General features: G+C 39.6%; 2 protein-coding genes across 2 annotated transcripts in view; one reads left to right on the forward strand and one right to left on the reverse strand.

Moving 5' to 3' along the window:
* Nucleotides 1-1,336: 1,336 nt before the first annotated feature.
* C7 (complement C7) overlaps nt 1,337-26,287 on the forward strand; it is a 251,950-nt gene continuing 226,999 nt past the window's right edge. Inside the window, exon 1 of the mRNA XM_063454005.1 lies at nt 1,337-1,347. The gene's annotated coding sequence lies outside the window, so the exon portion shown is untranslated. The remainder of the gene's footprint in view (nt 1,348-26,287) is intronic.
* PRKAA1 (protein kinase AMP-activated catalytic subunit alpha 1) overlaps nt 6,520-26,287 on the reverse strand; it is a 49,105-nt gene continuing 29,337 nt past the window's right edge. Inside the window, exons 2-9 of the mRNA XM_063454001.1 lie at nt 23,766-23,907; nt 19,964-20,057; nt 18,223-18,367; nt 15,642-15,729; nt 15,015-15,239; nt 13,207-13,696; nt 9,933-10,059; nt 6,520-7,322 (exon numbers count right to left, since the gene is read on the reverse strand). Of these exons, the coding sequence (XP_063310071.1) occupies nt 7,075-7,322; nt 9,933-10,059; nt 13,207-13,696; nt 15,015-15,239; nt 15,642-15,729; nt 18,223-18,367; nt 19,964-20,057; nt 23,766-23,907 (1,559 nt within the window). The 3' untranslated portion in view covers nt 6,520-7,074. The remainder of the gene's footprint in view (nt 7,323-9,932; nt 10,060-13,206; nt 13,697-15,014; nt 15,240-15,641; nt 15,730-18,222; nt 18,368-19,963; nt 20,058-23,765; nt 23,908-26,287) is intronic.

Here is a 26,287-nt window from a genome sequence, read left to right on the forward strand (position 1 = left end):
CACGGAGATTTTGCCCCTCGGCCCAAATCATAGTTAGAACCTCGCATTAGCCCACCTATCGGGTTCATAGATAGGGCCTCACCTGACACGGCCACACATATTTGGATCTTTTACTGTCACTGAGAGGCCAAGACCCTGCCACCACGCTAGTGGCACGAGCCCCACGCCCAAATCATAGGTACAGCCTCTCACCAGCCGCTTTGCAACTAGCAGGGCCTCACCGGTCACGGGGTAGAGAGCTTTTCGCTTCAGCACTAGTTGGCCAGCCAGTTCTACACTTATTCAACTGTTTTGTTATTAATCAATTATTTGTTGTTGTGATGTTCTTTTTCAGTACGTTCCAAGAAGGTAACATGGAAAACGAACCATTCCTCCCTAGTACAACCACTGAACCAAACCCGGAGGTTTCTGTGTTGGGGACCAGCTCACAAGGGGAAATCTCCACCATAATAGGGAGTTTAAACGCCATTCTGGCCAATTTTCAGTCCTTCAATAATAGACTGTTTTAGAGAACACGAGCCCGGCTCGTATAGGCCCTCCACCCCCACAGAGTTGGCCCCCCGCATCCCCTTTCATACCCCCTCATGGTCTAGGTACTCACCCGCTTATTTGCAATAATTTTAACTCGGGTATATGTAGTTTTGCCAACTGTGGGTTACTTCACGTATGTGCCATATGCCTCGGGACTCATGTCAAGACCGTCTGCCCGTACATGTTGTATCAAAGATCATGAGTTCAGTACTTTTAGCTTTGACGTTCTTAGGGTGTCACGTCCGTCCTGCACTTGGTGGTATATTCATTACACGGGTCCTACACTAGGTGGGGGTCACTCTCAGTGCGCACCCTAGACGTTCCAATCTCCTCAGATAATCACATATGATTTGAAGGGAGCCCCAGCTATACAATAAACATTGTCTCAGCATTATTATGTCTGCTCTGCTTTCAGTCGCATCCTCTGCCTTAAACATCATTCCGCCTGGTTTCGACCAACTCCCAATTTGTTCAGTTAAACCATTATCCTAGGTGCCAGCATCCACATAATTATTAGGGATTCCTGATCAAGAGTCAGTTAGCCTCGTACCTCACCCAACTGACAACACCCGATTCAATGTCAACAACTAGTTGCCCGGCTTGGGACGGCAACAAGTTATCACCTAATAACGTTACTCGCTGTCACTAAGCATACATGCAACAGAACGTGACAGTCTTCCAGGACTCAGTGGAATACAACATCTACAAGCATAACGTTCAAACTGTAGTATATTATACCTCTTTTGCCACCTTTCATTCAACACTAATACACTACAACAATCAGAGATACAACAACACGTTTAGGTCAAGCTTTTAACCATACACAGTCTTCTTAAATGCTTACATAAGGATATTAAGGTATAAGTAATTGGTTCATCACTCCTCAATAACAGACATGGACGGAAATCCGACTCCCTAGACAACATCCGTTCACACAAATCTGGTCTAATACCTCTAGGCCTTCATACTTTCCAAGAGTTACGGAGCCCTAGTACTACGCGATCACTGCCAATCAGACTGACAGTCAAGTCTCCTCACACTACCACATATCACGTCAACTTTCAATCCAGACAGTCAAGACACTAGATTTACTAAATAATCCCCTTGCATTAGATTAGGGCCACTGACTCCTGTCTAGGACCTCCATTCAAATTACCGCATCCAGTTGCAGTACGCCAGCATATAATAAATTAGGTTCACTAGCATCAGTTACGTCATACAGGAACATTCCACAACGGATAAGAGATAAGGCAAACGAATCTTAAAGAGATAATTACATTGCAATAAGTGTGTTTTTTGCATTTTTTTTCTTTGGCCTCTTTTACAGGCCTAACCCTACGTCGGTCCCGGCCCACAACACCGACCTAATTCCTAACACAAGGTATTCCACGTTTACGATATTAACCGACCACAAGTTTAAGGTCGAAGACCTGTATTTGTGGGAGGAGTTAGTGTTCCTATATAAAACACTACTCCCCCCATTCCTACCTTGCCGTAACGCACGCTGTTCACCCACCCCACCCTCTTATACAATCCATTCGTGGAGCTCTCTTTTACAGGCCTACCCTTCCGTCGGTCCCGGCACACAATACCAACCTAATTCCTAACACAAGGTATTCCACGTTTACGATATTAACCGACCACAAATAAACAAAAGAGAAAGCTACCTGCATTCTGGCCCAAATCCCTATGTACATTTAAACAAAATGGAGGCTCTTTAGTTTCATTCCAGTGGCCATTTGAATATAAGCTCACCTGCCATGTCAATGCAAGCCTCAAAGGTGAGTCCTACACTAGTCAGATTTGCTGATATCAGCCAGGAATTTACACTAAGACAGGAAGGGGTATTTTATAAACTTTCACATTTAACCCTTTATAGGGCTTCTACACCTACAATAAACTTGCTAGTATTAGGTAAAAAGGCAAATTTCTCTGAGACAGGAAGGGATGCTGCACCTACATACTTTATGAACTCTTAAATGGAAACTCCAGTGCCAGGAAAACAATCCGTTTTCCTGGCACTGCAGGTCCCCCTCTCCCTTCCACCCCCCAGTCGCTGAAGGGGTGAAAACCCCTTCAGTCACTTACCAGAGGCAGCGACGATGTCCCACAAGCTGCTTCTTCCTCCGCGCCTCCCTCTGATTGTGTCGGCCGGTGGGCGAGACTGATCCTGCCCACCGGCCGGGGAGACCTGATGCGCAGCAATGCTGCGCATGCACTCCCCATAGGAAAGCATTGAAAATGCATTTCAATGCTTTCCTATGGGGAAATGAGAGACACTGGAGGTCCTCACACAGGTTTCCTGTGCTAGAAACCAGGAAGTGCCCTCTAGTGGCTGTCTAGTAGACAGCCACTAGAGGTGGAGTTAACCCTGCAAGGCAATTATTACAGTTGCAGGGTTAAGAGTAGTGGGAGTTGGCACCCAGACCACTCCAATGGGCAGAAGTGGTCTGGGTGCCTGGAGTGTCCCTTTAAATGGAGCAAACATGGGGTGGCTGGCAGCAATGTAATGTGAACACTGCCTCTTCTCTGAAGACAAGTGTTTATAGATGGTCCCTGGATGCATTTCCATGCACTCACCAGAACCACGATGAGCTGTAGTTGTTCTGGAGACTAAAATGTCCCTTTAGGAACATGAAAGTGCACCGGTCATGGTACACACAACTTACGTTTACATTTAAGTGCCAAAATGTCATCTATGTATTATGCTAGCAAACAAATATATAAAAGAAGCTCAGGTACTCTCTGTGAGAAGTTTAAGCAGCTTTAATGGACACTGCAATGTTTCGACCTGTACCCAGGTCTTTATCAAGCTTGATAAAGATCTGGGTACAGGTTGAAACATTGCAGTGTCCATTAAAGCTGCTTAAACTTCTCAGAGAGTGCCTGAGATTTTTATTTCTTTTTTCCTTTCATTCCAGTTTTCTGGGGTATGCTGACCCACACTCAGCACCCTGTGATTTTTATGATTGAGTGCAACCCTCTTTACTTTTAGCAGCAAATGTATAGACCTAAAGATCTTTGAAAATACCCCACTCACAGTCAGTTTTCAGCATAGATGTCTACAGAAGGCTGTCTCGGGCTTGCTTGGGGAATATAGGAACGGATTGACTTGGTTACCGTTTTCTGGCCTAAATGGTCAGGCACTGCATTGCACATTTAGAGTCCATAGGGAGGATAGTCCTAATTGAAATGTGACCCAAAGCAGGTACAATTAATTTACAGATCTGGGAGATTGCAGTGCTTTAAAACTGGAGTAATCAATAAATCGCTTCTAAAGCAATATATCATTCAGTAGTTTCATTCCGTCTATCTTTAATTGAACTGGTCATGTAAATAAAATTTGGTGGTTAATTGAATTGATCAATGAATTGAAATGCTTTCTAAACAACAAAATGGCTGGGGCACCTGCCTCACCCCAAGCAAGCCATATAATATACTCACATTGACTTTAATGTCATTGAAATTCCAACCCATCACAAATTATTAAGTCTTTACTTTGTCATAGTGTTACTTTGCTTGACAAAAAGGCAAAGTCCAGCTTTGTCAAGACTATAGCCATCACTAGTGGCACCTAAAAAAAACACGTCTATGAAGGATTCCCCATAGACCTCAGTGATGTACTCACATGCTCAAGAATACAGTGTGGATGGCAGCTGAAGAGGATCGGCCAGACGAGCATGGCAGTGCACACAAGGGAGAGGTTCAGGCAACTATAGCTCAACACCCTCGGGCAAATAGCCAGCAGTGATACCACCAGGGTTTATCAAATTATGCAGAGACCCTAGACTGCTACTGAGCCACTTTAACCGAAATACTACAAAACTTGGGTTTGTTTTAAGATAGATAAAAACACAACACCCCAAAAACAAACTTTCTTTTAATTCAGCATCAGGTGAGGTCCTCTTTGTATCCATATGAAGTAGGTTATACAAAAAATAAAAGTTTATTTTCAATATATCTATACATTTCCACTCAGATGGCATAGACAGGCCGGTAAACCTCAGGCTTCTGCGGGTTTACCAATACCATGTACCATTAACTGATGCTTGGAACGGCTTGATCGAATGTTGAAAATAATGAGATTTTAGTTTAAGGAGTTTGTCACATTGGATTCATAATGTAAATTAATATAAGGTCAGTAACATCTTCTAGACACTTCTAGAAATATCAACATTCTATCAATAGGGTATATTTTACATAAAATCAAAACTGGTGCCATCTAAAGTAGTATCTCATAAGAAAATGAGGGTCTTGTCACAGCTTATTAGTTGTTTTTTATATATAGATATAAACTTGTGGTTGACCATTTCATTTATATTTTATGAACAGCTGGATACCCGATATGTCTAATTAGAGAAGGTGTTTTACAATAAATGGTATTTGTGAAGGACTACTTTGGGGTTTACCATTCAAGTAGACTAAACCTTGAGTTCTCAATTTACACACTGAAAATAAAAGAAACCAAACATGCTGCTGAAAAAAATAAAACAAAACTACATATTTATGTATATGAAAATAAAAATAGTCATATACAAATTAAAGTCAAGAGCTTCCATCCATTCAGTGATATTTGGGGGCAATTAGAAGAATGAGGTATCATGTATAGAAAGGCAGGCTTAAACAATCAATTCTCCATTCATTCTAGCAGTTCGTATTGGGCATGGCCAGTTCTATGTAAGTCTGTCTGATACTCCCATCGATTGACTGTTGGACCATATTAAACCCTTGTGATATTGAAATTCCAAAAAAATACAGAAATAACGGTTATTTTGTGTCTCTCCCCCCTCCACCACAGACTACACATATTCATTCATCAAAAAGGCAAACAAATATATAAAGAACTTTTAAACCTCTGAAGTCTTAAGGAGAAATAATTTGTGACTTTCAAAACTAAAAAGTAGAATTTAAATGTTATAGAATATACATGGCCATTGGGGAACATTTAAGCACTTCTGAAAATTCTGAATATGTATACACCAAATCAAATTTAAAAGAAATATATACACACACTTAATGATTTATTTAAAACAACTATATTGCTATGGTCACTGCATTAAGATAGATGAGAGATATGAGAGATGTCCCCAGCAGAAACTTGCAACTGTCAAATCACAACATCCCCTAGTCTAGAATAAGTTTGATTACGCATTTGAAGGTTACCTCATTCTGCTCTCTTTAGAGTTTCTGCAATACGGTCAACAAGCCTCTAGATCAGGGGTCCTCAAACTCCGGCCCCCCAGATGTTGCTTAACTACAACGCCCATTATTCTTTTAATTACATAGCTAGCCAGAGAATCATGGGAGTTGAAGTTCAGCAACATCTGGGGGCCGGAGTTTGAGGACCCCTGCTCTAGATTGATCATGGACAGTTTATCTACAGCATTTTAAAAAGGATTACACTTACCAAACGCATCAAGTTAGTACACAGTACCCACCAAGCCATATATGCTTTACTTTTTAGCCAGCTTTTGAAATATTCCAGAAATCAAGTTAATATAAAGTCAAGTTTAATGCACATTCATCAATTAAAATGAGGAGTTTGAGATCAACTGGTGGGATCAATCTTATGGACATGACATACAGGTTATAAAACACTTGCAAAGGCTGAAGATTCCTATGAGGTACAATGCATTAAAAAGAAAAAAAAAATGGAATGTTTTAATAATTAAAAAGAGTGTACATAGACTTATGCCCCAATGATTTGTTAGCAATACAGCACTTCCTTTTATGTGTTGCATATAAAAACTTGTGATTAAGGTAGCACAAGTGTAGACCGTTGACACATTTTACATTTACTTCGGCCACCACTTTAAAAGCCTAGAAAGTTAAAACCTGGCAAGTGAATGCCAAAATGAGCACTTGTGGGAAAAAAAACAAAAGTATACTTATAAACCAGCAGTTTCTTTAACCAGTCACATGGTATTTTCAAGATTTAACCAACTTTAAAAAAAAAAAACAAAAAAAAAAAAACACTATTTCCCTTAGCATGTTATCAGGTTGTGTAGATATATATATTTATAAATATATCTATAAAAAAAAAAAAAGAAATCTTCATTTTTATTACATTTGTACAAAATGTCTAGCCTATTAATTTACCATTTTGATTTTGAGCAAAGATTGGTGCATCCCAAAGCATGTTTAAGCAGCACAATAATGGTCAAACCACATGCTTAAACCAGATTAAATATGTGAAGAAAAGAACTAAAGTATAAGGGAAGAGAGGAAAAGTTTTTGGAATTATGAAATATAGCCCAGTGTTCAATAAAATGTGCAATTTAAAGTTTGCCAACTTGAAAAATATATACAAATTATACTTGTTGGCATTTTACCTATTAAAAATAATGATCACACATTAGTTTCACGGTCTTAAATCTAACAAAAAAAAAACATAAAAAAGTCTTCCAATCAATGTGCAAATTGCATTTGTGATGTTGCTTTCAGCTCTTTATATATAGATAATGACTGGATTAAAACTGGAAGCATTTGGCTACAAGTTACTGCATGCTTATTGCTGGATATGAAATAGGCCAAGGCTTCGGCCTATCGTGCAAGTATTTTAATTAAATTTGCACACATTTCAAAAAACTCAATTGTATGGCTTCCTGGCCTTGGGACCACTTCAGCATTTGTGGAGTCAACCGAGGAGGTCAAGGACGATGGGACTGAACCATCTGAGGACTTTCCTTGGCCTTCAGCTTCAGTATCATTCTTCTGCAACGGCCGTGAATTGTTGCCAATGGAACCAGATCTAGGTGTGGCACTTTCAGATTTTGGTTCGGTAACCTCATCTGTGGAGCAAAAGATATTTACAGTTTTACAAAAATCAAAAAGTAGCACATGAGGTTTATACAAAAAAAAAAAAAAAAATTAACTGGTTAAACTCAAGCTTGGGTGGGAGTAAACATTAAGCATAACAGAGTCTTCCCCACTACTGTCCGATATTCTTAATTTCCCCTCAAAATTACTTGAGACCTTTGTACGATTAAAGATTTGAAAAATTATTAAAAGTTAAAAAAAAAAAAAAATTGTTTCCTACTAGATCAATATGGAGTTCATGAACAAAAAACAGTAGCAACAGTTTTTAGTTCATAAAGAAAACACTGGAAGGATCACTCCACACCCATAAAGCACTTGACTAAACCATTTTAAATATATGTATTTCTATGATAAATTGGCACTTTAGAAACCTCCACAGACCTCAGACAAGAAGTGCGAGGCACAGATTCAGAAGTTTTCAATGAGAAGGTTTATTCACTTTGAAGAGACTGCTAGTCTTTTCTGGTGGAAAATGGAGGGTTTAATAAAGGCCACAGTTCATACAAACTGCAGCTTTTGCAAGCTCTTTTCATATATACCCTCAATGAATGCATGCATTGATTGGGTAGATCTACTAAATATCTGTATTTTATATAAAACCGTCAGGAGAGGAGTTTTAAAAAGTAGTCCCTATCTCATATACAGTCACTACTGTAATTTTCTCCAGAAATTCCCTTTCACTGTACGTTGGTGCTCCACGACAGATTAGTCCTGGATTACGTCATCAGGGGGAGTGCTATATATTCCCAAACGTATATAGTTCATTAGACTCTGAAAAGGGTTCTAGTAACCCCCTTTTCTCTTAATCTATATACTACCATACTAGACACTATTTTCACACCCCTTCTGATGTTTTACCTTTCCTCTCTTTCGTCCAATCAAGTGGGTCTCAGAAGCATTTGACTGGACTGTACTCTGAGCAGGGGAGGTATATTAATATATAAAGTCAATAATTCATAATGTATGGAGGCAGGGAAAGCACACCCGATGGAGGGACAAGATGTCTAGGCTTCAGCTTGCTGGAGCACTACTTGCAAAGGTAGAAGCAGATAACACTTGCTGCTAGCAGAAACAGACAAACATGCTTTATGAGTGGTCATGAAGGAAGGAATCTAAGTGCAGCATTTCTGCTTGCCTAAGGAGTCATGGAGACCACAGACTTAAAGGGTTACTCCAGCCCCCACCTCCGCTCTCTCAAGACCTACAGTTTTCCCACCTATCACTCTTCAACAAGGTAAGCTACAAACGCTTCATATTCTAACACATTTCTAACACCTTTAGTATCTTTCAACAAGAAAACAGGTTTACTAACAAATACCCAAAGTCCAATACTATGCAATACTATAGCCAAAACACCACCTATTATAGTCCACCAAGTATAACCATAAATGTGCCATGCATCTCACAACTCACATTGCCATTTGGCCAAGTTTGCAAACAGGGCTCTCAAAATGTACTTTTTCAGTTTGCATTTGTTAAATCAGGATTTATTCATACCTCCCAGTCGTACTGGATCTATCGGGATAGTCCCAAATTCAGGCTCCTTTTGGGATATCAGAGAATAAACCTAGGACAGCATGAGCCCATCATTGGACACTCCCAGTGTGTGAAGTGCACTCAAACCCTCTGAGCATTTAATAGGGGTCGACTGATAGATTTTTTATTTTTTTTTACAGCCGATAATCTGTGAACTTTCAGGCCTATAGCCAATAACTTAGCGATATTCTTGTACATAAAAAAAAAAACAACTTTCTACACAAATCTACTGTTAACTGAACATGTATTTTAATTTATTTTTGACAGTAGTGGATACAGAATGGGCGCAGAGCGTGTAGGCAACGGGCGCAGAGCGTGTATGTGTGTAGGTTAGGGTTATAAAAACGGGGGGGGGGGAGGGTTACATTTTTAAAACCTTTTAGTCCCCCCCTCTCTGCTTCTTACCTGGCCAGGGAGGGGGGATATGACATTCCCTGGTTGTGCTGTGGCATGGACTCTGCAGAGGGGGCCTAGCACACTCTTACTTACCTTCCCAGCAGCTCCCCTGTCTAACTCTTGCGGCCTGTGTGCTGCGTTGCCATGGTAACCCGTGGCAACACTGACGGCCGCAGGACTCGTGAGATTTACACAGGAGCTGAAGATGCTGCTGGGAAGGTAAGTAAGCGCTTGTTGGGCCCCCCAGTACCCTGATGGCAGCCCCAGTCTGCATTATCGGTATTGGCCGATACAGATAATCGGTTGATCCCTAGCATTTAGAGCCTTGAGTGGGGCTGGTTAAAGCGACGAATAGTGAGTCTAGTGTTTATTCATGCCAGGCTGACAATCTTTCAGACATGTCCACCCCATATTCCAGGTGCGCCTACCGATCATACAATACTGTGCTGATTTCATATCTCCCAATGCTGAAAAGGTTGCTTGTCATATATCCAGAGACTGAACATATGTTATCAGAAAAAAATAAAGTATTTTGTTGATTAAATATACAAAAATAAAATTAAAATAAAAGATAAAAAGTGCAACTCTAAAAAATCATTTTGTGCCACTCTTAACATCTGAAAACCAAATTTAATTAAAAATCAACGTACCATCAATGCTGCGAAAATCTAGGAGATACGTTCTGCTGTCCACCTGATACAGCTGGAGGCTCATCTTTGCATAAACGCTAGTGATTGGATTCTGTCTTCTGACTCTCAGGTAATAAGGATTGACAATCTTTAGAAAGATTAAAGTGAGAGAAAAAAAAAAAAACTCATTAATGCAAACAGATAAGCAAAACACACTGGCAAAAAGGTTGTCATGTGTATTATATACATAGGCTTTTTGAAATCAAGCATGAGGGTGAAGACTTGCAGCATTCCATGAACTATGCTGTACATTGTGTATGTCACAGAATATTAAAGAAAATCTCTGTACAGGGGGAAAAAAAATTTCTATATACAATTTAGAAATATCTGCCAGAAAGTCATAGTTTGTACATAAATATACATGTCAGACTCAAGCATATTATATCAATTAACACAAAATGGAAATCTACACATTCTATTCACACAGACTTATGATTTTCACCAGCATCCAGCCCACTGCACATACCTCACAGGCTTATTGCATTAACACAAACAGCAGAAGGAAAGAGGCACTAAACCAGGGCTTGACAAATCTGTTTGGAATCTAGGAGTCAGCTAAAAAAAAAAGTTAGGAGCCAGGTTTTTTTTTCCTTTTTAAAAGTGGGAACTATAGTCACTTGAACCACTACAGCTTAATGTAGTGGTTCTGGAGCCTATATCCTGTCCCTGTTGCCTTTTCATAGTAAACACTGCATTTTCAGAGAAAAGACAGTGTTTACATTGCTGCCTTCTAAGACCTCTAGTTGCGGTCACTCAGACATCCACTAGAGAGCCCTGTGTCAGTGCTCTGCATGGACGCACTGAATGTTACCCATACAGAACATATGGGAAAGCATTGGCTTTGCTGAGATCAAAAAGATTGATGAACTCTGCAATGGAGACGTGACAAGCCACGGCAAAACCTGCACAGCGTGAAAAAAAAAAAAAAAAAAAAAAAAAAGTTAAAACATCAATCGTGATCTCAGGTACCTAAACAGACCCAGACCCCCCCCCCCCCCCCAGTCATAATACTGTTAGGTTTTACTGCAAAAAAAATGCACATATTTGTAAACAGCGATGTCTCACGAGTACAATAGTACCCCCCATTAACAGGTTTTATGGTGTTTTGGAAAGTTACAGGGTCAAATATAGAATGTTCCATTTTCACATTGAAATTTGCCAGATTAGTAATGTTACCTTTGAGACTGTGTGGTAGCCCAGGGGTGAGAATTACCCCCATAAGGGCATTCCATTTGAAAAAGTAGACAACCAAAAGGTATTGAAAGTGGGGTATGTTTAGTCTTTTTTAGTAGCCACTTAGTCACAAACACTGGCCAAAGTTAGCATTCATATTTGTTTTTGTGTGGAAAAAAAGCAAAAAACGAATATTTGGCCAGTGTTTGTGACTAAGTGGCTACTAAAAATGACTGGACATACCCCATTTGCAATACCTTGGGTTGTCTACTTTTGCAAATGGTATGCCATCATGGGGGTAATTCTTATTCCTGGGCTACCATACGGTCTCAAAGGCAACATAACTAATCTGGCAAATTTCAATGGCAAAAAAATGAAATGCAAGCCTTATATGTGACTCTCTAACTTTCCAAACCACCATAAAACCTGTACTCGGGGGATTTTCAATAAACACAAATATTAGTGTTTAAAACAGTAAAACATATTACAACAATAATATAGTCCATAAAAGTGCAGTTTGTAAAAAAATGCACAGAAAAAAACATCACTTACTTAAAATATCATCGTTGTAATACAATTTACCAGTTTTAAAACACTAATATTTGAGTTCAGCGAAGTCTCCTGAGTAAAACAGTACCCCCATGTACAGGTTTTATGGTGTCTTGGAGAGTTACAGGGTCAAATATAGTGCTTGCTAATTAAATTCTCTGCACTTTCTCCTTGTGTTGACAGGCATGACAATCAAATTTAAATTAATCAAATGACATAATTATGTTAAAAGATTACTTAAATATACACGTAGAATTTTAATATATATGCATTTATAGGTATTTAAATTCTACGTGTATACTAATGTAATCTTTTATGTAAATATATATATGCGGTTATTTGTATTTTATATATATAGATAGATATAGAATGTCATTCTAAGTGTATTCTGTTACCTATATATATTAATAACAAAATACAGTTAGAATGAAATTACATATGAATATATAATTTTAAATTTTGTTTCAATATTTTATTTATTTAATTATTTTATTTATTTATTATTGTAATTATACGTGTATATATATATATATATATATATATATACACACACACACACACACACACACACACATGCGCAACGTCATTCTAAGTGTATTTTAATACTTATATACTATTAAAATACATTACGTATGACGTTACACACTATATATATATATATATATATATATATATCGTCATACGTAATGTATTTTAATATTAATATATTAGTATTAAAATACACATATATGATATATATATATACACACACACGTATAATTACAATAATAAATAAAATATTGAAACAAAATTTAAAATAAATTATATATTCATATGTAATTTCATTCTAACTGTATTTTGTTATTAATATATATGTAACATAATACACTTAGAATTAATATATATTTACATAAAAGATTACATTAGTATACACGTAGAATTTAAATACCTATAAATGCATATATATTAAAATTCTACGTGTATATTTAAGTAATTTTTTTAACATAATTATGTAATTTGATTAATTTAAATTTGATTGCCATGCCTGACAACACAAGGAGAAAGTGCAGAGAATTTAATTCGCAAGCACTATATTTGACCCTGTAACTCTCCAAGACATAACATAATTATGTCATTTGATTAATTTAAATTTATATAGGCATTTAATTTATTTTATAACATGTTTAATATTTATTTTTTTTTTTTTAACACTACCTACCAGCAGGGGGACTGTCTAATATTTTAGACAGTCCCCCTTCTGGCAGATTCACAGGCCCCACTTGCCGGGGGGGGGGGGGGCTGCCTGGGCTGTCAGGCAGCCCTCCAGAACAGGATCGCGGCGGAGGTGAGTAAATCTCTCCTCCAGGGTCTGCAAGCCGTTATGGCGTTCTACGCCGCCGCAACGGCTTTAAAGCCGCGACGGCATAGAACGCCGTAACGGCGTTAAGGGGTTAAATGAAATATTAGGATAAAAAAAAAAAAAATACAAAAATACACTATTTTACGGTTTGGTTATTGGTTATATTCTGGTTACCTTCCATTCATAGCCAAGTTGTTTCATTGCTCGGCAGACCTCAGCCATGATATCATTGGGTCGACTCTGACTTCTAATGCCAAGATGCCACTTCGCTCTTCTTACACCAACCTGGTGTTTGGACTTTTGTGGGTTCAACTCATCAAGAGTGTGCCTCTGTCGAGGAGACTCTGCTACTACAAAGGGTACTCTCTCCGGATGAGGACGGGATACACTGGGTTCTTCCATATAAGAATCCGGAGGGCTTGTAGCCAAGTAGAAATCTTTGGCCTCATTCATTATTCTACGGTTATCTATAATCAGATGGTAGGCAACAGCTAATGGATCCTGGTGGTTACGGCTGTACAGGCAGCTCAGAACCTCTTCCTCTGTACATTCACATTTTTCACAAACTTCTTTTAAGGCTTCATCATCAATCATGTTTGTACTGTAAGATGGGTCTTCAGGAAATAGATATTTTGGGAGGTCTAGTTTAAACCAATCATGTTCTCTAGTGGGGGAAAAAAAAAAAATGTAAAAAATATATATACTACTCAGAATTACAATGTGTTTAGTACTTGCTTGACATTGACCGCCAATCAGCTGTATGCATCGTGGTTCTGTGAAACTGTAAACAGGTGTAGAGATGCGGACTGTGCTGGGCGGTGACGATCAGCCCGACCGCTCCCAACTCCTCCCCTCCTGTCGATAGTATTGCCACATTCCCAAACCTAGACGCACGAAAGCGTCATTAGTGGGTGGGGCTAGCAGACACCTGGGCAGGGAGGGTTCCGCTCAAGCACCCACACAGCCTCACCCTGGCTCAACTAAATAGAGGATGGGCGTGTTACCAACCGACTGTGGAGGCAATGCAATTGTTCAGGTGTGGAGGATTTCAAGATTAGAGCGAAGGAGTTACGCTCCATGTTTCGCTCTAAGGGATACCCCGACAAGAGCCTTAAAAGGGCTTATCATAGAACGCTCATAATCGATTGAGAGACTCCGATTAGGGAGAACCTCCCCCCCTTGGCGCAGAGGAAGCCTTCTTGTTTTTTTGTTTAGACATTTGTGTTTGGGGAGATGTCTAGAGGGTTAATGACTCTGTATGATGACTGCTAGGGACAGCGTTAGGACACCCATGAAGGTGTTTGTTTAGGAGCATCGGGGACATTATCCAGGAATGCAGACTGACTGACTACAGATCAGCTCAATTTAAATTCAAGTTCCTGCTCTCTCTCTGCCTTTTATCCAGCCCTAGTACAGTTATACTATATGTCTAGGAGCTGAGCCTGTGAATTTACTTTTTACCCTCCAGACTTTTGAGTATCAATTCTTTTCACCATTTAGGCAATACTCCCATTGGAGCTTCTGAACCAGCCTTTGTGACGAGGTATTGCGTTTGTAGCATTGCCCTTGGGTTCATTTACCCATATTAGGGATAAGAATTTATACATTTTTGCTGCTCTATGGTCTTGAATTGGCATTGTCTCCAGAAGTATACTTTTTATTGTGCACATTGATAAAGTGGCTGTTTTGTAGATACGATTGGAGACATTTTATTGAGTAGCAGAGTTTGTCCCTCCCCTCTCATCTTTGTCCTATCCCACTGATTAACAGGTTGCATTTACTTTGCTATTTGCCATTTATTTTTCCCCTTATCTAAAAAAACAGCAGAGAGTCTCCCATCTTTTGCTTTGGGGTGACCCTGTTGTACATTATCTTTTTACGAAGAATGGCACGTGACTGCAAAATTCACTAGAAATATTATTCCCATCGCTTTTGGGTTGCTTTTACTTTGCAAAGAAAAAAAAAAAAAAAAGATACTTTACCGGATATCTTTGATCGTAGCTCTTTTCATGGGATCTACCAGTAGCATGTGTTTTAAAAGGCCAATTACTGAAGGATTCAGGTACTGAGGGGTATAGAAGATGCCATCACAGATCTTCTTAAATAGAGTTGGCACATGGTCATCATCGAATGGAAGAGTCCCACAGAGCAACGCATAGAGAATTACACCACTGCTCCATATATCAACTTCTGGTCCAGCATAAAGTCTAGTACATAACATTTAAGAGTGAGAAAAAGGATAAATTTGCATAAATATTTTATCTTATCTAGAACCAAAACAAGCATTCCTTATGTATGTTACAATTAAACCTCAAGGCTACTTTTATTTTGCAGCACTCTAAAACAAATCAAAATTTGGTGTTAACCTTTAACTTTTCCCCGCATTCTATTTAGTGACAATGATCTGCAAAATATTTGTATAAAATCCTTTTTAAAAGGTTAGTCGAAGTTGGAGGCACCCAGCGTTTGGAAGGTTTATGCTCAAACAAGAATGCACTTTTTTTTATACTATACTACTACTTGTAATGAACAGTAAATTAAAGGCAACATTCCTCTGCTCGGTGTGTGTGTAAAAAGGAATTATGCAAGTACGCAAGTTTCACACTCACCTTCCTGAAATTACTTCTGGCGCTGCATAATTGGGCGATCCACAACTGGTCCTCAAAAATTCTCCATCAGCCATCATATTTGAAAGCCCTAAGAGCGGAAAATATAAAGAGATTATGGAAAAGTTCAATTCAAACAGAAATCTATTTAATTCTGTGAATTAAACATGAATGTGTATCGCGTCTAAGGTGATGTGCGCAAACTGTGTAAAGTTTTAGGAAGGTGCAAAAACGTCTGTAAAGGGGAAAACAAAAAGATACGCTCTACCGAACATGGACGGTAGATCCTATGAACTTGCACAATTTTCATTAACCAGTACAATGTCCGCTGATATGAGTAATGGTCTATAATCCTATTTAGACAGTGCGTTGGGTGCCAGTCGTGGCAATGTCCAGTGTGCACAGACTGTTACTCCTACAAAGTTTTCAGCCACTATTTGGAAGAACCCCTGTTAAAATTGGGGTGCCTACTAGGCGTCCAAATTTGATTGGTTGTTCCTTTAGAAGTGTGTCAAACGCAAAGACCTGTTAACAACAAGCAGTTAATAACCAGATGAGTGCTATACAACATACTAGTACTATTTGGTGTTTTGTGCCACTATCCTCTAACCTCCCATATGAACATGTTTAGAAGGAATGAGTTCAAACTGTTTTAGAGCATATGAGAAAAGAATGGTTACATACCAAAAGGTATCTCAACCATAGTCTTATAATCCCTATCTGTATTAAGAACATTTAAAGAGCTACTAATGAATTATAGGGAGTAATACAATTTGTAGGACAATATTGCTCCAAGCAATTATAATTGTTTTATGAAGGATGGATTGCATCAAAATGGATAAGCGTTCACCTATACCAGTACAAATGTTCTTTTACAGTAAGCTGCAATCATAAATTGGGATGGATATTTTTAAAGCAAAGCAGCATATACAGGGCAGAAAGCTTAAAGGGTCACTACAGGCACCAAAACCACTTCCGCTAATTGAAGTGGTCTGGGTGCTGTGACCCTTTTGCACTTAACTTAGTGCTGCAATGTTTGCATTGCCTCACTAAGTCTACCTTCTGTGTCTGTCTAACCGTTGGTCGGTTATCCGACGCTGGACATCCTCACGGACCTCCAGCGTCAGATTTTCCCATAGGAAACCATTGAATAATGCTTTCCTATGGGGAGCCTAACCCAGCGCTGAGAGACATCTGTGCTGGATTCAGGCAAGTAGCTGAAGGTGTTTTAACATGACAAATGGGGGGCACTCCAAGATTCTCTAGTGCCAGGAAAACGGTTTGAGACAGAGACAGACACACACAGCAAGCAGTTCTATGTTAACCTGTACATTAACAGGACCGTGCAAAAAGAGAAACTCATTCTGTAACCATGAATGACAGATTTCACCTACATTAGAGGATTTCCTCAGGGCCCCCCTCCCGCTGGACTGAAGGGCCACTTACCTTTCTCCAGCGCTGGGATCCCTCTACGCTGATGACCTCCCCTACCCATGCAGACGTCAGCTCCGAATGCGCATGCACGGCATTCAAACAGACCTTAGGAAAGCATTACTCAATGCTTTCCTATGGACGTGCAGCGTCTTCTCACTGCGATTTTCACAGTGAGAATCGCGGAAGCGCCTCTAGTGGCAGTCAGTGAGACGGCCACTAGAGGCTGGATTAACTCACAGTGAAAAAGCATTTTCTCTGAAACTGCTATGTTTTCAGCTGCAGGGTTAAAACATTGAGCTGAAGTGGTCTGGGTGCCTATAGTGGTCCTTTAAAGATTCAAAAATATCTGCCTAGGGTTGTTTTAGCAGATTATGCAGAGATTTTGAAAACCCTTTTGAAAAAAAAAAAAAAAAAATACCTGAATGTATATACATTTTTAATTAACAGATGCAAAGAATAATTAAGATTGCCATCAAGAATAATTTCCCTTATTTATGGCACAATAGAAAAGACGAAAAAATTATTCTGAAGCAAAAAGGTGTTTAGAGGTTTAACTTTATGGACTAGAGTTCTTTTTCAAATATAAAAATGTGTGGAAAACAAAATTTCTATAAAGCACATATTTTGGTTTGAGTAACCCGTTCTGTGGTGGTCCACTACTGTGAGGGCACGACTTAAGGCAGGCTATGTTGCCCTGACGTTAAACACATCTTTTGTACACCATAACAGCACCAAACTTGCCTTTTTGTCTTCCTTCACTGAAGTCATTCCACTCAGCAAAAAAAGGAGATATGTCAGATGGACAGGAGTGGCCCGGATGCAGGTTGTCTCGCCATTGGTTGTCTGACTTCATGCTGGCATCAGACGCCAATTTTGCACAGAATTGATATAAGCCTGCCCATAACGGTTACATAGTCACACCTCTGGCAAGAGGAGGGTTAATCTCTGTATATGGAATGTTTCATATCAAAACACTACGCACAGACGGCAGACTCCATGACCATTTCAAATCAGTGAAGTGGTCACAGTGATGGAGTAACTTTAAGATGCTATAATGCAACATTACATTATAATAATGTAACGTTACATTCCTAGAATTTCAGAAGTGTATTCTTCCCACCGTGTCTCCAAGTATTGCAGCACAACTCACCAAAATCAGCAATCTTTGCATTCATGTGTGCATCAAGAAGCACGTTTTCAGGTTTCAGGTCTCTGTGCACTACCATGTGTCTATGGCAATAGTCGACACCAGAGAGAATTTGTTGAAACAAACGCCGTGATTCTTTCTCATCCAGCTGAAGAGGAAACAAATTCCCACATTAATGACCTCAAAATACCAGACGGACAATTTGTCACCAGATATAGATAATTCTAGAAACTATTTTGTTGCTGCCATTTACTATAGGCACCAAAACAGCTTTAACTTAACGCAGTGGCATGATCTACCCATTTAAAGCTAAATATATATTCCTGTAATTTATAATTGCCACACAATTATTAATATAGTGCTGTACAATAGGTCAACAAGACAATTCTAAAAAAAAAAACAAAAAACACATATATATATATATAAATAAATGTATGACATACAGGAGTGGCAAGTGACGATTGTCCTGCCCAAATGAGATTAGACATCTATATCGGAGACTCCAAAAAAAATAAAAAAAAATAAAAATAAAAATAAAAAAATAAATAAATAAATAAATAAAAAAAAAATATATATATATATATATATAATTTTTTTTGCTTTAATCAGTTGTTTGAGTAACCATATTTGTTAATGCAGGCTGTGTGGCTAGGATTGCATTAACAGAAGCAAAAGTGATCCAACTCCTAAATGGCAGAGAATTGAGCAGTGAGACTGCAGTGGCATGATCTATACCAAGGGTGCCCAAAAGGTAGATCCCAGATGTTGTAGAACTACAAATCCCATAGTGATTTGCATGCCTTTAGAATCATGGTAGTTTTAAAACATCTGGTGATCTACCTGTTGGGCACCCTTGATCTATATACTAAAACTGATTTTTAAAGGGAAACTCCAGTGCCAGGAAAACGATCAGTTTTCCTGGCACTGGAGGGTCCCTCTCCCTCCCACCCCCCAATCCCCAGTTGCTGAAGGGGTGAAAACCCCTTCAGTGACTTACCGGAGGCAGCGACAGGTCCCACGTCGCTGTTTCCTCCTCCCCCGCCGCTCCTTCTGCTTACGTCGGCCGGTGGGCGAGACTGATCTCGTCAGCCGGCCGTGGAGACCTAATGCGCATGCGCGGCAATGCCGCGCATGCGCATTAGTGCACCCCATAGGAAAGCATTGAAAATTAATTTCAATGCTTCCCTATGGGGAATAGAGCAACGCTGGAGGTCCTCACACAGCGTGAGGACGTCCAGCGACGCTCTAGCACAGAAAACCTGTGCTATGAAGCAGGAAGTTCCCTCTAGTGGCTGTCTAATAGACAGCCACTAGGGGAGGACTTAACCCTGCAAGGTAATTATTGCAGTTTAAAAAAAACTGCAATAATTACACTTGCAGGGTTAAGGGTAGTGGGAGTTGGCACCCAGACCACTCCAATGAGCAGAAGTGGTCTGGGTGCCTGGAGTGTCCCTTTAAGCTAAAGTGGTTTTGATGCCTAAAATATCCATTTAAAATAAGCTGCTGATTAAAGGAAATGGGAGTGTGCATTGGTCCAAACTTTCAGTTTGTCCTTCTTGGTCAAATATACATGCCCTTTTCCTCAAAATGCAGCATTTCATCATTTCTACAATAATAATGAAGCTGAACTTTGAAGCCATCGTACATCGCTAAGTTACCAACATGATGAGCCTCAGAACAAAACGCTTTCCATTTTTAGATATGATACATAATAATAGTAATGTAAATGTGATAAAAATCTTACCTTCCCATTTTTACAGATATAATCAAAGAGTTCACCGCCAGCAACATACTCCATAACCATAAAGATATCTGTAGGTGTACTTATGACCTGGTACCTAAAATAAGAAATGTAGTGAAGCCTTTATTAGGAATAAACACATACAAGAAACAGGTAAAGTTCTGATTAAAACACAGGACAGCCTTTCTAAAGTTTTACTGCTCATAAGAGTATAGTAACATCTCTAGCTCAACAGCAAGTCAATTTGAACAGCAACAGGCACGTTACCCACTTAAAGGCATAACAAGCAGTTAATAACCCCGCTATATGGTGGAAAGAGTGCCCTACTGTATGATATCAAACCATTGCAGCACAATGACAACTTACCTGGGGCGCTGCACTACGTCAGGTCTCAGATTGCTCCATAGACCAAAGCAGGACTGTACTCAATGGCTGTGTGTCACGCTCAGCCAATCAGTGCAGTCCTACATTGGCTGTGCTTTGCTGTACATCTGGTTTCTCATGCAGGAAAATAATGTGTGGCAGATTGAAAGCAAGCCCAGGTAAATTGTCACTATGCCAAGTATATTTTACCATGAGATGGTGCCAAGACACTACAGCACTATAACCAATACAGAGGCAGGTGGTTATGATGCTTGGAGTTTCCCTTTGAGAGTGGCTTCACCAATGCACATCACAGATAGAAATTGTGTTTGTTTTACTAACCCATAAAGTTAGGTTAAACAATGCATACTTACACAGCCTTAATCACACATTTGACTCAAAATGTGTTAAATATTGCAGACAGGTATACTAAAGTTTTATTTATAAGAAAACTTATTTTGCAGTTCAGGATCTATGCAATGGCAAATTACATGCAGCCAATAAAGCCCCAGTTACTTTCCTCTTTGTTCTAACTATGGTTTTCAAACATCTCTACAAAAGGCTAAATTTTAATAGAGGAAGCCTGCAACACCTTCTATGACACAGATATTTGGTATAACTACTTGGGTTTGAATTACGCCCACTTGCAGTCTCAAATAACTGGTATTTTGAAAATTACACCCGGAAGTGGAATTCTGTAATACTTACATGTACTTTCTATGTCAGACTGACTCAAATTACCCTGCAGACAGATTCAGTAACTAAAAGCTCAGTTAAAACCTGGTCACCAAAAGCTGCTAATTTTCTTGCCAATAGACTCATTAGCCGCTTGCTAGTAAAGCACAATAGAGCATGCGCACTTTATCTTGTGTGGCCATTAACAAGCAAGTAGTGATTACTGGAAACTAGGAGTAGTTAGCTGTTACTTGGCAACAGGCTTTCTATAAGTGGCAGCTCATAACTCACTTCTTGTTAAACAGTAGCAACAGGCACAGTAACATAAGGGCTGGTTGCCAAAAAAAAAAAATATTTTTACTTTTATTGAAAGCAAGAAAGGTTGTAAAGGAGCCTCACGTTCACAAGCCACAGTTGTGTTTTTTTCCCCTGCTTAAAAGAATGGCACTAAATGTATACCAAACACTTGAGCAGAGCCTGGTTCAAGTAGTAAGTACTACTATTTTTTGCTTGACAAATGAACCCATAGGCGTCACAAGGGAAGCAGGCTCATAAGTTTGGTCCAGAAAATTAATAATATATCTCCTTGGTTATTCACTACAATGATCCAGAGCTAAACTGCAGTGAATAAATGATCTCCTCCAAAAAATAAATAAAATAAAAAGAGCAAGCTCCTATTATAACCAGTGATTTTTGCAAGGCAGTGAATTTGGTTAACAAATTTACATAATTATGAGAGGTGCCCGTGCCTCAGAGCTTTGCATACAGAATCAGATTTTCTACCCAATTCACTGCTTCCAACAGAGCAAAAAAACAAAAACAAAAAAAAGGGACAGGATTTTCACAAGTAATAAACAAAAGGCATTAAAGGAACACTATAGTCACCTAAATTACTGTAGCTAAATAAAGCAGTTTTAGTGTATAGATCATTCTCCTGCAATTTCACTGCTCAATTCACTGTCATTTAGGAGTTAAATCACTTTGTTTCTGTTTATGCAGCCCTAGCCACACCTCCCCTGGCTATGATTGACAGAGCCTGCATGGAAAAAAAAAAACTGGTTTCACTTTCAAACAGATGTAATTTACCTTTAATAATTGTATCTCAATCTCTAAATTGAACTTTAATCACATACAGGAGGCTCTTGTAGGGTCTAGCAAGCTAGTAACATAGCAGGGGATAAGACAATCTTAATTAAACAGAACTTTCAATAAAGAAAGCCTAAATAGGGCTCTCTTTACAGGAAGTGTTTATGGAAGGCTGTGCAAGTCACAAGCAGGGAGATGTGACTAGGGTTCATAAACAAAGGGATTTAACTCCTAAATGGCAGAGGATTGAGCAGTGAGGCTGCAGGGGCATGTTCTATACACCAAAACTGCTTCATTAAGCTAAAGTTGTTCAGGTGACTATAGTATCCCTTTAAAAAAAAAAAATGCTTATCACATACAAACATTAGGTTATGATTGCAATGGAAGTCAGGGATTCAGCAGCTGCAGGACAAGTCATGAAACGCATGCCAGTTTACCCAACCTGATTAGCTGTAGTGCAATGACAGGGCTGCTTAGGGGTTTCACATTGTAAACAGGGTGGCTGAGAACCAGGACACCATTTTCTGTTTCCAGAAGATCCTCTCTTGAACTCTCCCAAGCCTAGTATGCCAAAGAGTGTTGCCGGTAGCTCGCAAGAGTTGGAGGACCTGCTGGAAACAGAAGATTGTGCTGTCCTACAATGTGAGTGGCACCCGGATCGAACTGCCCCCCTCCCTCAGTATCTGCAGCATGGGTTTCATTGTAAATGGATATAGAATTTGCCAAAATGCTGAATATCGGCCAAACCGGTAATACGTTGATCCCTAGTAATGACATCAATCATTCTTGCACTGTTAATACAAAAATGTATTATTTTAAAAGGGGAATTGTTGCTTCCCAGGGAGTTATACTTTTCTAAAAAAAAAAAAAAGAAAAGAAAAGAAAAATTCACTTCATTTTGGTTTTTATCAGTTTACTCAAAGACATAGCAAATTACATCACAATCTAGAGCACACATTACAAACAAAAAAATAAAATAAAAAAAATAAAATACATTTCTCTTCTGTGTATAATTAAGGAGCAAAGATGGAGGTGCCTAGTTATGGCATACAAATGCATAGATTTCTTTCATTTTCACAACTCACAAACATCTTGGTTAAATATGGGGAATAATAAAATGTTAAAAGGAGGGAACTGTCATTTTAACATCCGCTTCAAAAATTAAAGGACCACTCCATACTTTAAAGAAAAGAAAAATAAACCCTCCTACCTCCCCTCCCCCCCCCCCCCACCACCACCACCTCCCCAGTGTAGTAGATATACCCCCAATGAATACATGCATTCAGTGGGAGTCTAGTCAAAAAGATTACAAAAACTGCAGTTTTTATGACTGCATCCTTTGTAAGCCCTCCCCTTCTTCCCTGAAGCACTTTTGGGGTGTGGAGTGGTCCTTTAAGGAAAACATTTACATTTCACTTTACATCATATTATAAACAGAAAAAAAAAAGTTAACAAACAGACTTATCTATGCATACAAGCCAATAAAACAATCACTAATAGCACACTGAAAAGTCACCAAACTGACACAGCGAAGGGGACTCCCTCAACAGGTATGAATATTTTTGGCACCTAAACAAAAAGTTGTTTGTTGATGGAAGTACCCAAGAATGTTTTCCAAGTAATTAATTCCAGCTTATGGTCTTTGGGTTGAAGAGAAACCAGCATGTACACAGAAACTTACAGTTTAATTATATGAGGATGTCTAAACAGCTTCAGGTTTTGGATCTCACGTCGAATCTTTCCCACCACATCAAGGCTACGAATTTTCTGTCTGTTCAAAATTTTCACGGCAACCTTGTGTCCAGTTAGTTCATGTTTGCCAACTAATAGGGGAAAAGAAATTGAAATTCTGCTTGATTCAACTGCAGCATTTTAGATTTAGAGTTTAAACACAAAGCATTTACATATTAAATATGGCTCCCGAACACTCAGTTGGGACATGCCATTCTTTTGTGCTGCTTTCAGTGGGATGATGCAGTACAAGTACTTTAGTTAGAGTACAAAAAGTCCAGACAGTGTGGTGGCATCAGTGATGTATTTAAAGGATCACTATAGAGACAGGAACACAAACATGTATTCCTGACCCTATAGTGTTAACACCACCATCTAGCCCTCCTGGACCCCTCATGCCTCCAGAAATATAGCAAAATCTTACTGTATTCAAGCCTGAAGCTGTAACTCTGCATGCTGATAGACTCAGAAAAACAAGCAGCCTGCTGACATCAGAAGCAGTAGCCTGATCCAATAACAATGCTCCCCCATAGGATTGGCTGAGACTGACAGAGGCAGATCGGGGCAGAGACAGCATGATTCAAACACAGCCCTGGCCAATCAGCATCTCCTCCTAGAGATTAATTGAATCAATGCATCTCTGAGGAAAGTTCAGTGTCTGCATGCAGAGGGTGGAGACAGGGCTGCCATCAGAAATTTTAGGGCCCCTGACACAGCTCAAGATCTGGGCCCCCGGGGCCAGCCCCGAGTCCGCCCACAAGGATGAAGTGTGTGTGTGTATAGTGGATGCGGTATGTGTGTCATGGATGCAGTGTGTATAGTGGATGTAGAATGTGTATAGTAGATGCGGTATGTGTGTCATGGATGCAGTGTGTATAGTGGATGCAGTGTGTATAGTGGATGCAGTGTGTATAGTGGATGCAGTGTGTATAGTGGATGCAGTGTGTATAGTGGATGCAGTGTGTATAGTGGATGCAGTATGTGTGTCATGGATGCAGTGTATATAGTGGATGCAGATTGTACGTTTGTGTAATGTATGTAATGTTTGTATGCATGCATTAGATGCAGAGTGTGTGTGTAGTGAATGCAGGTGTGTGTGTATAGTGAATGCAGAGTGTGTGTTTTTGTAGTGGATGTAGTGTGTAGTGAATGTAGTGTGTTTGTAGTGAGTGAAACGTGTGTATAGTGAATGTAGTGTGTGTGTAGTACAAAGTGTGTTTAGTGAATGTAGTGCGTGTGTAGTGCAGAGTGTGTTTAGTGAATGTAGTGCAGAGTGTATAGTGAATCTAGTGCAGAGTGTATAGTGAATGTAGTGCAGAGTGTATAGTGAATGTAGTGCAGAGTGTATAGTGAATGTAGTGCAGAGTGTATAGTGAATGTAGTGCAGAGTGTATAGTGAATGTAGTGCAGAGTGTATAGTGAATGTAGTGCAGAGTGTATAGTGAATGTAGTGCAGAGTGTATAGTGAATGTAGTGTATAGTGAATGTAGTGCAGAGTGTATAGTGAATGTAGTGCAGAGTGTATAGTGAATGTAGTGTGTGTGGTGCAAAATGTGTATAGTGAATGTAGTGTGTGTGTGTGTAGAGCAAAATGTGTATAGTGAATGTAGTGTGTCTGTAGCGCAAAGTGTGTTTAGTGAATGTAGTGTGTGTGTGTGTAGTGCAGAGTGTGTTTAGTAAATGTAGTGTTTGTAGTGAGTGCAGAGTGTTTTAGTGAATGTAGTGTATGTGTAGTGCAGAGTGTATTTAGTGAATGTAGTGCAGAGTGTGTTGAGTGAATGTAGTGTGTGTGTAGTGCAGAGTGTGTTGAGTGAATGTAGTGTGTGTGTGTAGTGCAGAGTGTGCTTGTAAGGATTCAGTGTGTGTGTGTGTGTGTGTGTGTGTGTGTGTGTGTGTGTGTGTGTAAAATAGGGGGAAGGGGAGTATTATTTTATTTATTTATTTGTGTATATTTCAATTTTATTCCCCCCTCCCTGGTTCTTTCTGTGCCAGGGAGGGGGGAGATCGCATTTCCTGTTGATCCAGTGGCATGGTGGAGGGAGCCAGCCGCGGTACATTGAAGAGGGGGCCCAGCAGCACACATTGTCTTCCTTTCCAGCTCCTCTCTGACTAAATCTCACAAGACAGGCCTGTGTGCTGTGCGGAGCGTTGCCATAGTAACCCGTGGCAACGCTCTGGGCAGCCGCAGGGTGCAGGAAAGTTAGACAGAGAGCAGCTGGAAAGGAGGACAGAGTTTGCTGCTGGGCCCCCACTTCGTCGTACAGGTAGCAGAGGGCCCTCTGCGCACATATATTTATGTGCTTCTCTATGACAAGCGTTCAGCGTCGACATGCAGAGCATGGAGATGTTGAATGTCAGTGCTGCACATTTTGCAACACTGACACAGGAAGCGCCTAGGTGTTCCTAGGCAGCAATGTAAACACTGCATTTTCTCTGAAAAGGCAGTCTTTGCAGCAAAAACCCTGCAGTGGT

Source organism: Pelobates fuscus, chromosome 5 (assembly GCF_036172605.1).
Source record: "Pelobates fuscus isolate aPelFus1 chromosome 5, aPelFus1.pri, whole genome shotgun sequence".
Classification (NCBI taxonomy): Eukaryota; Metazoa; Chordata; class Amphibia; order Anura; family Pelobatidae; genus Pelobates; species Pelobates fuscus.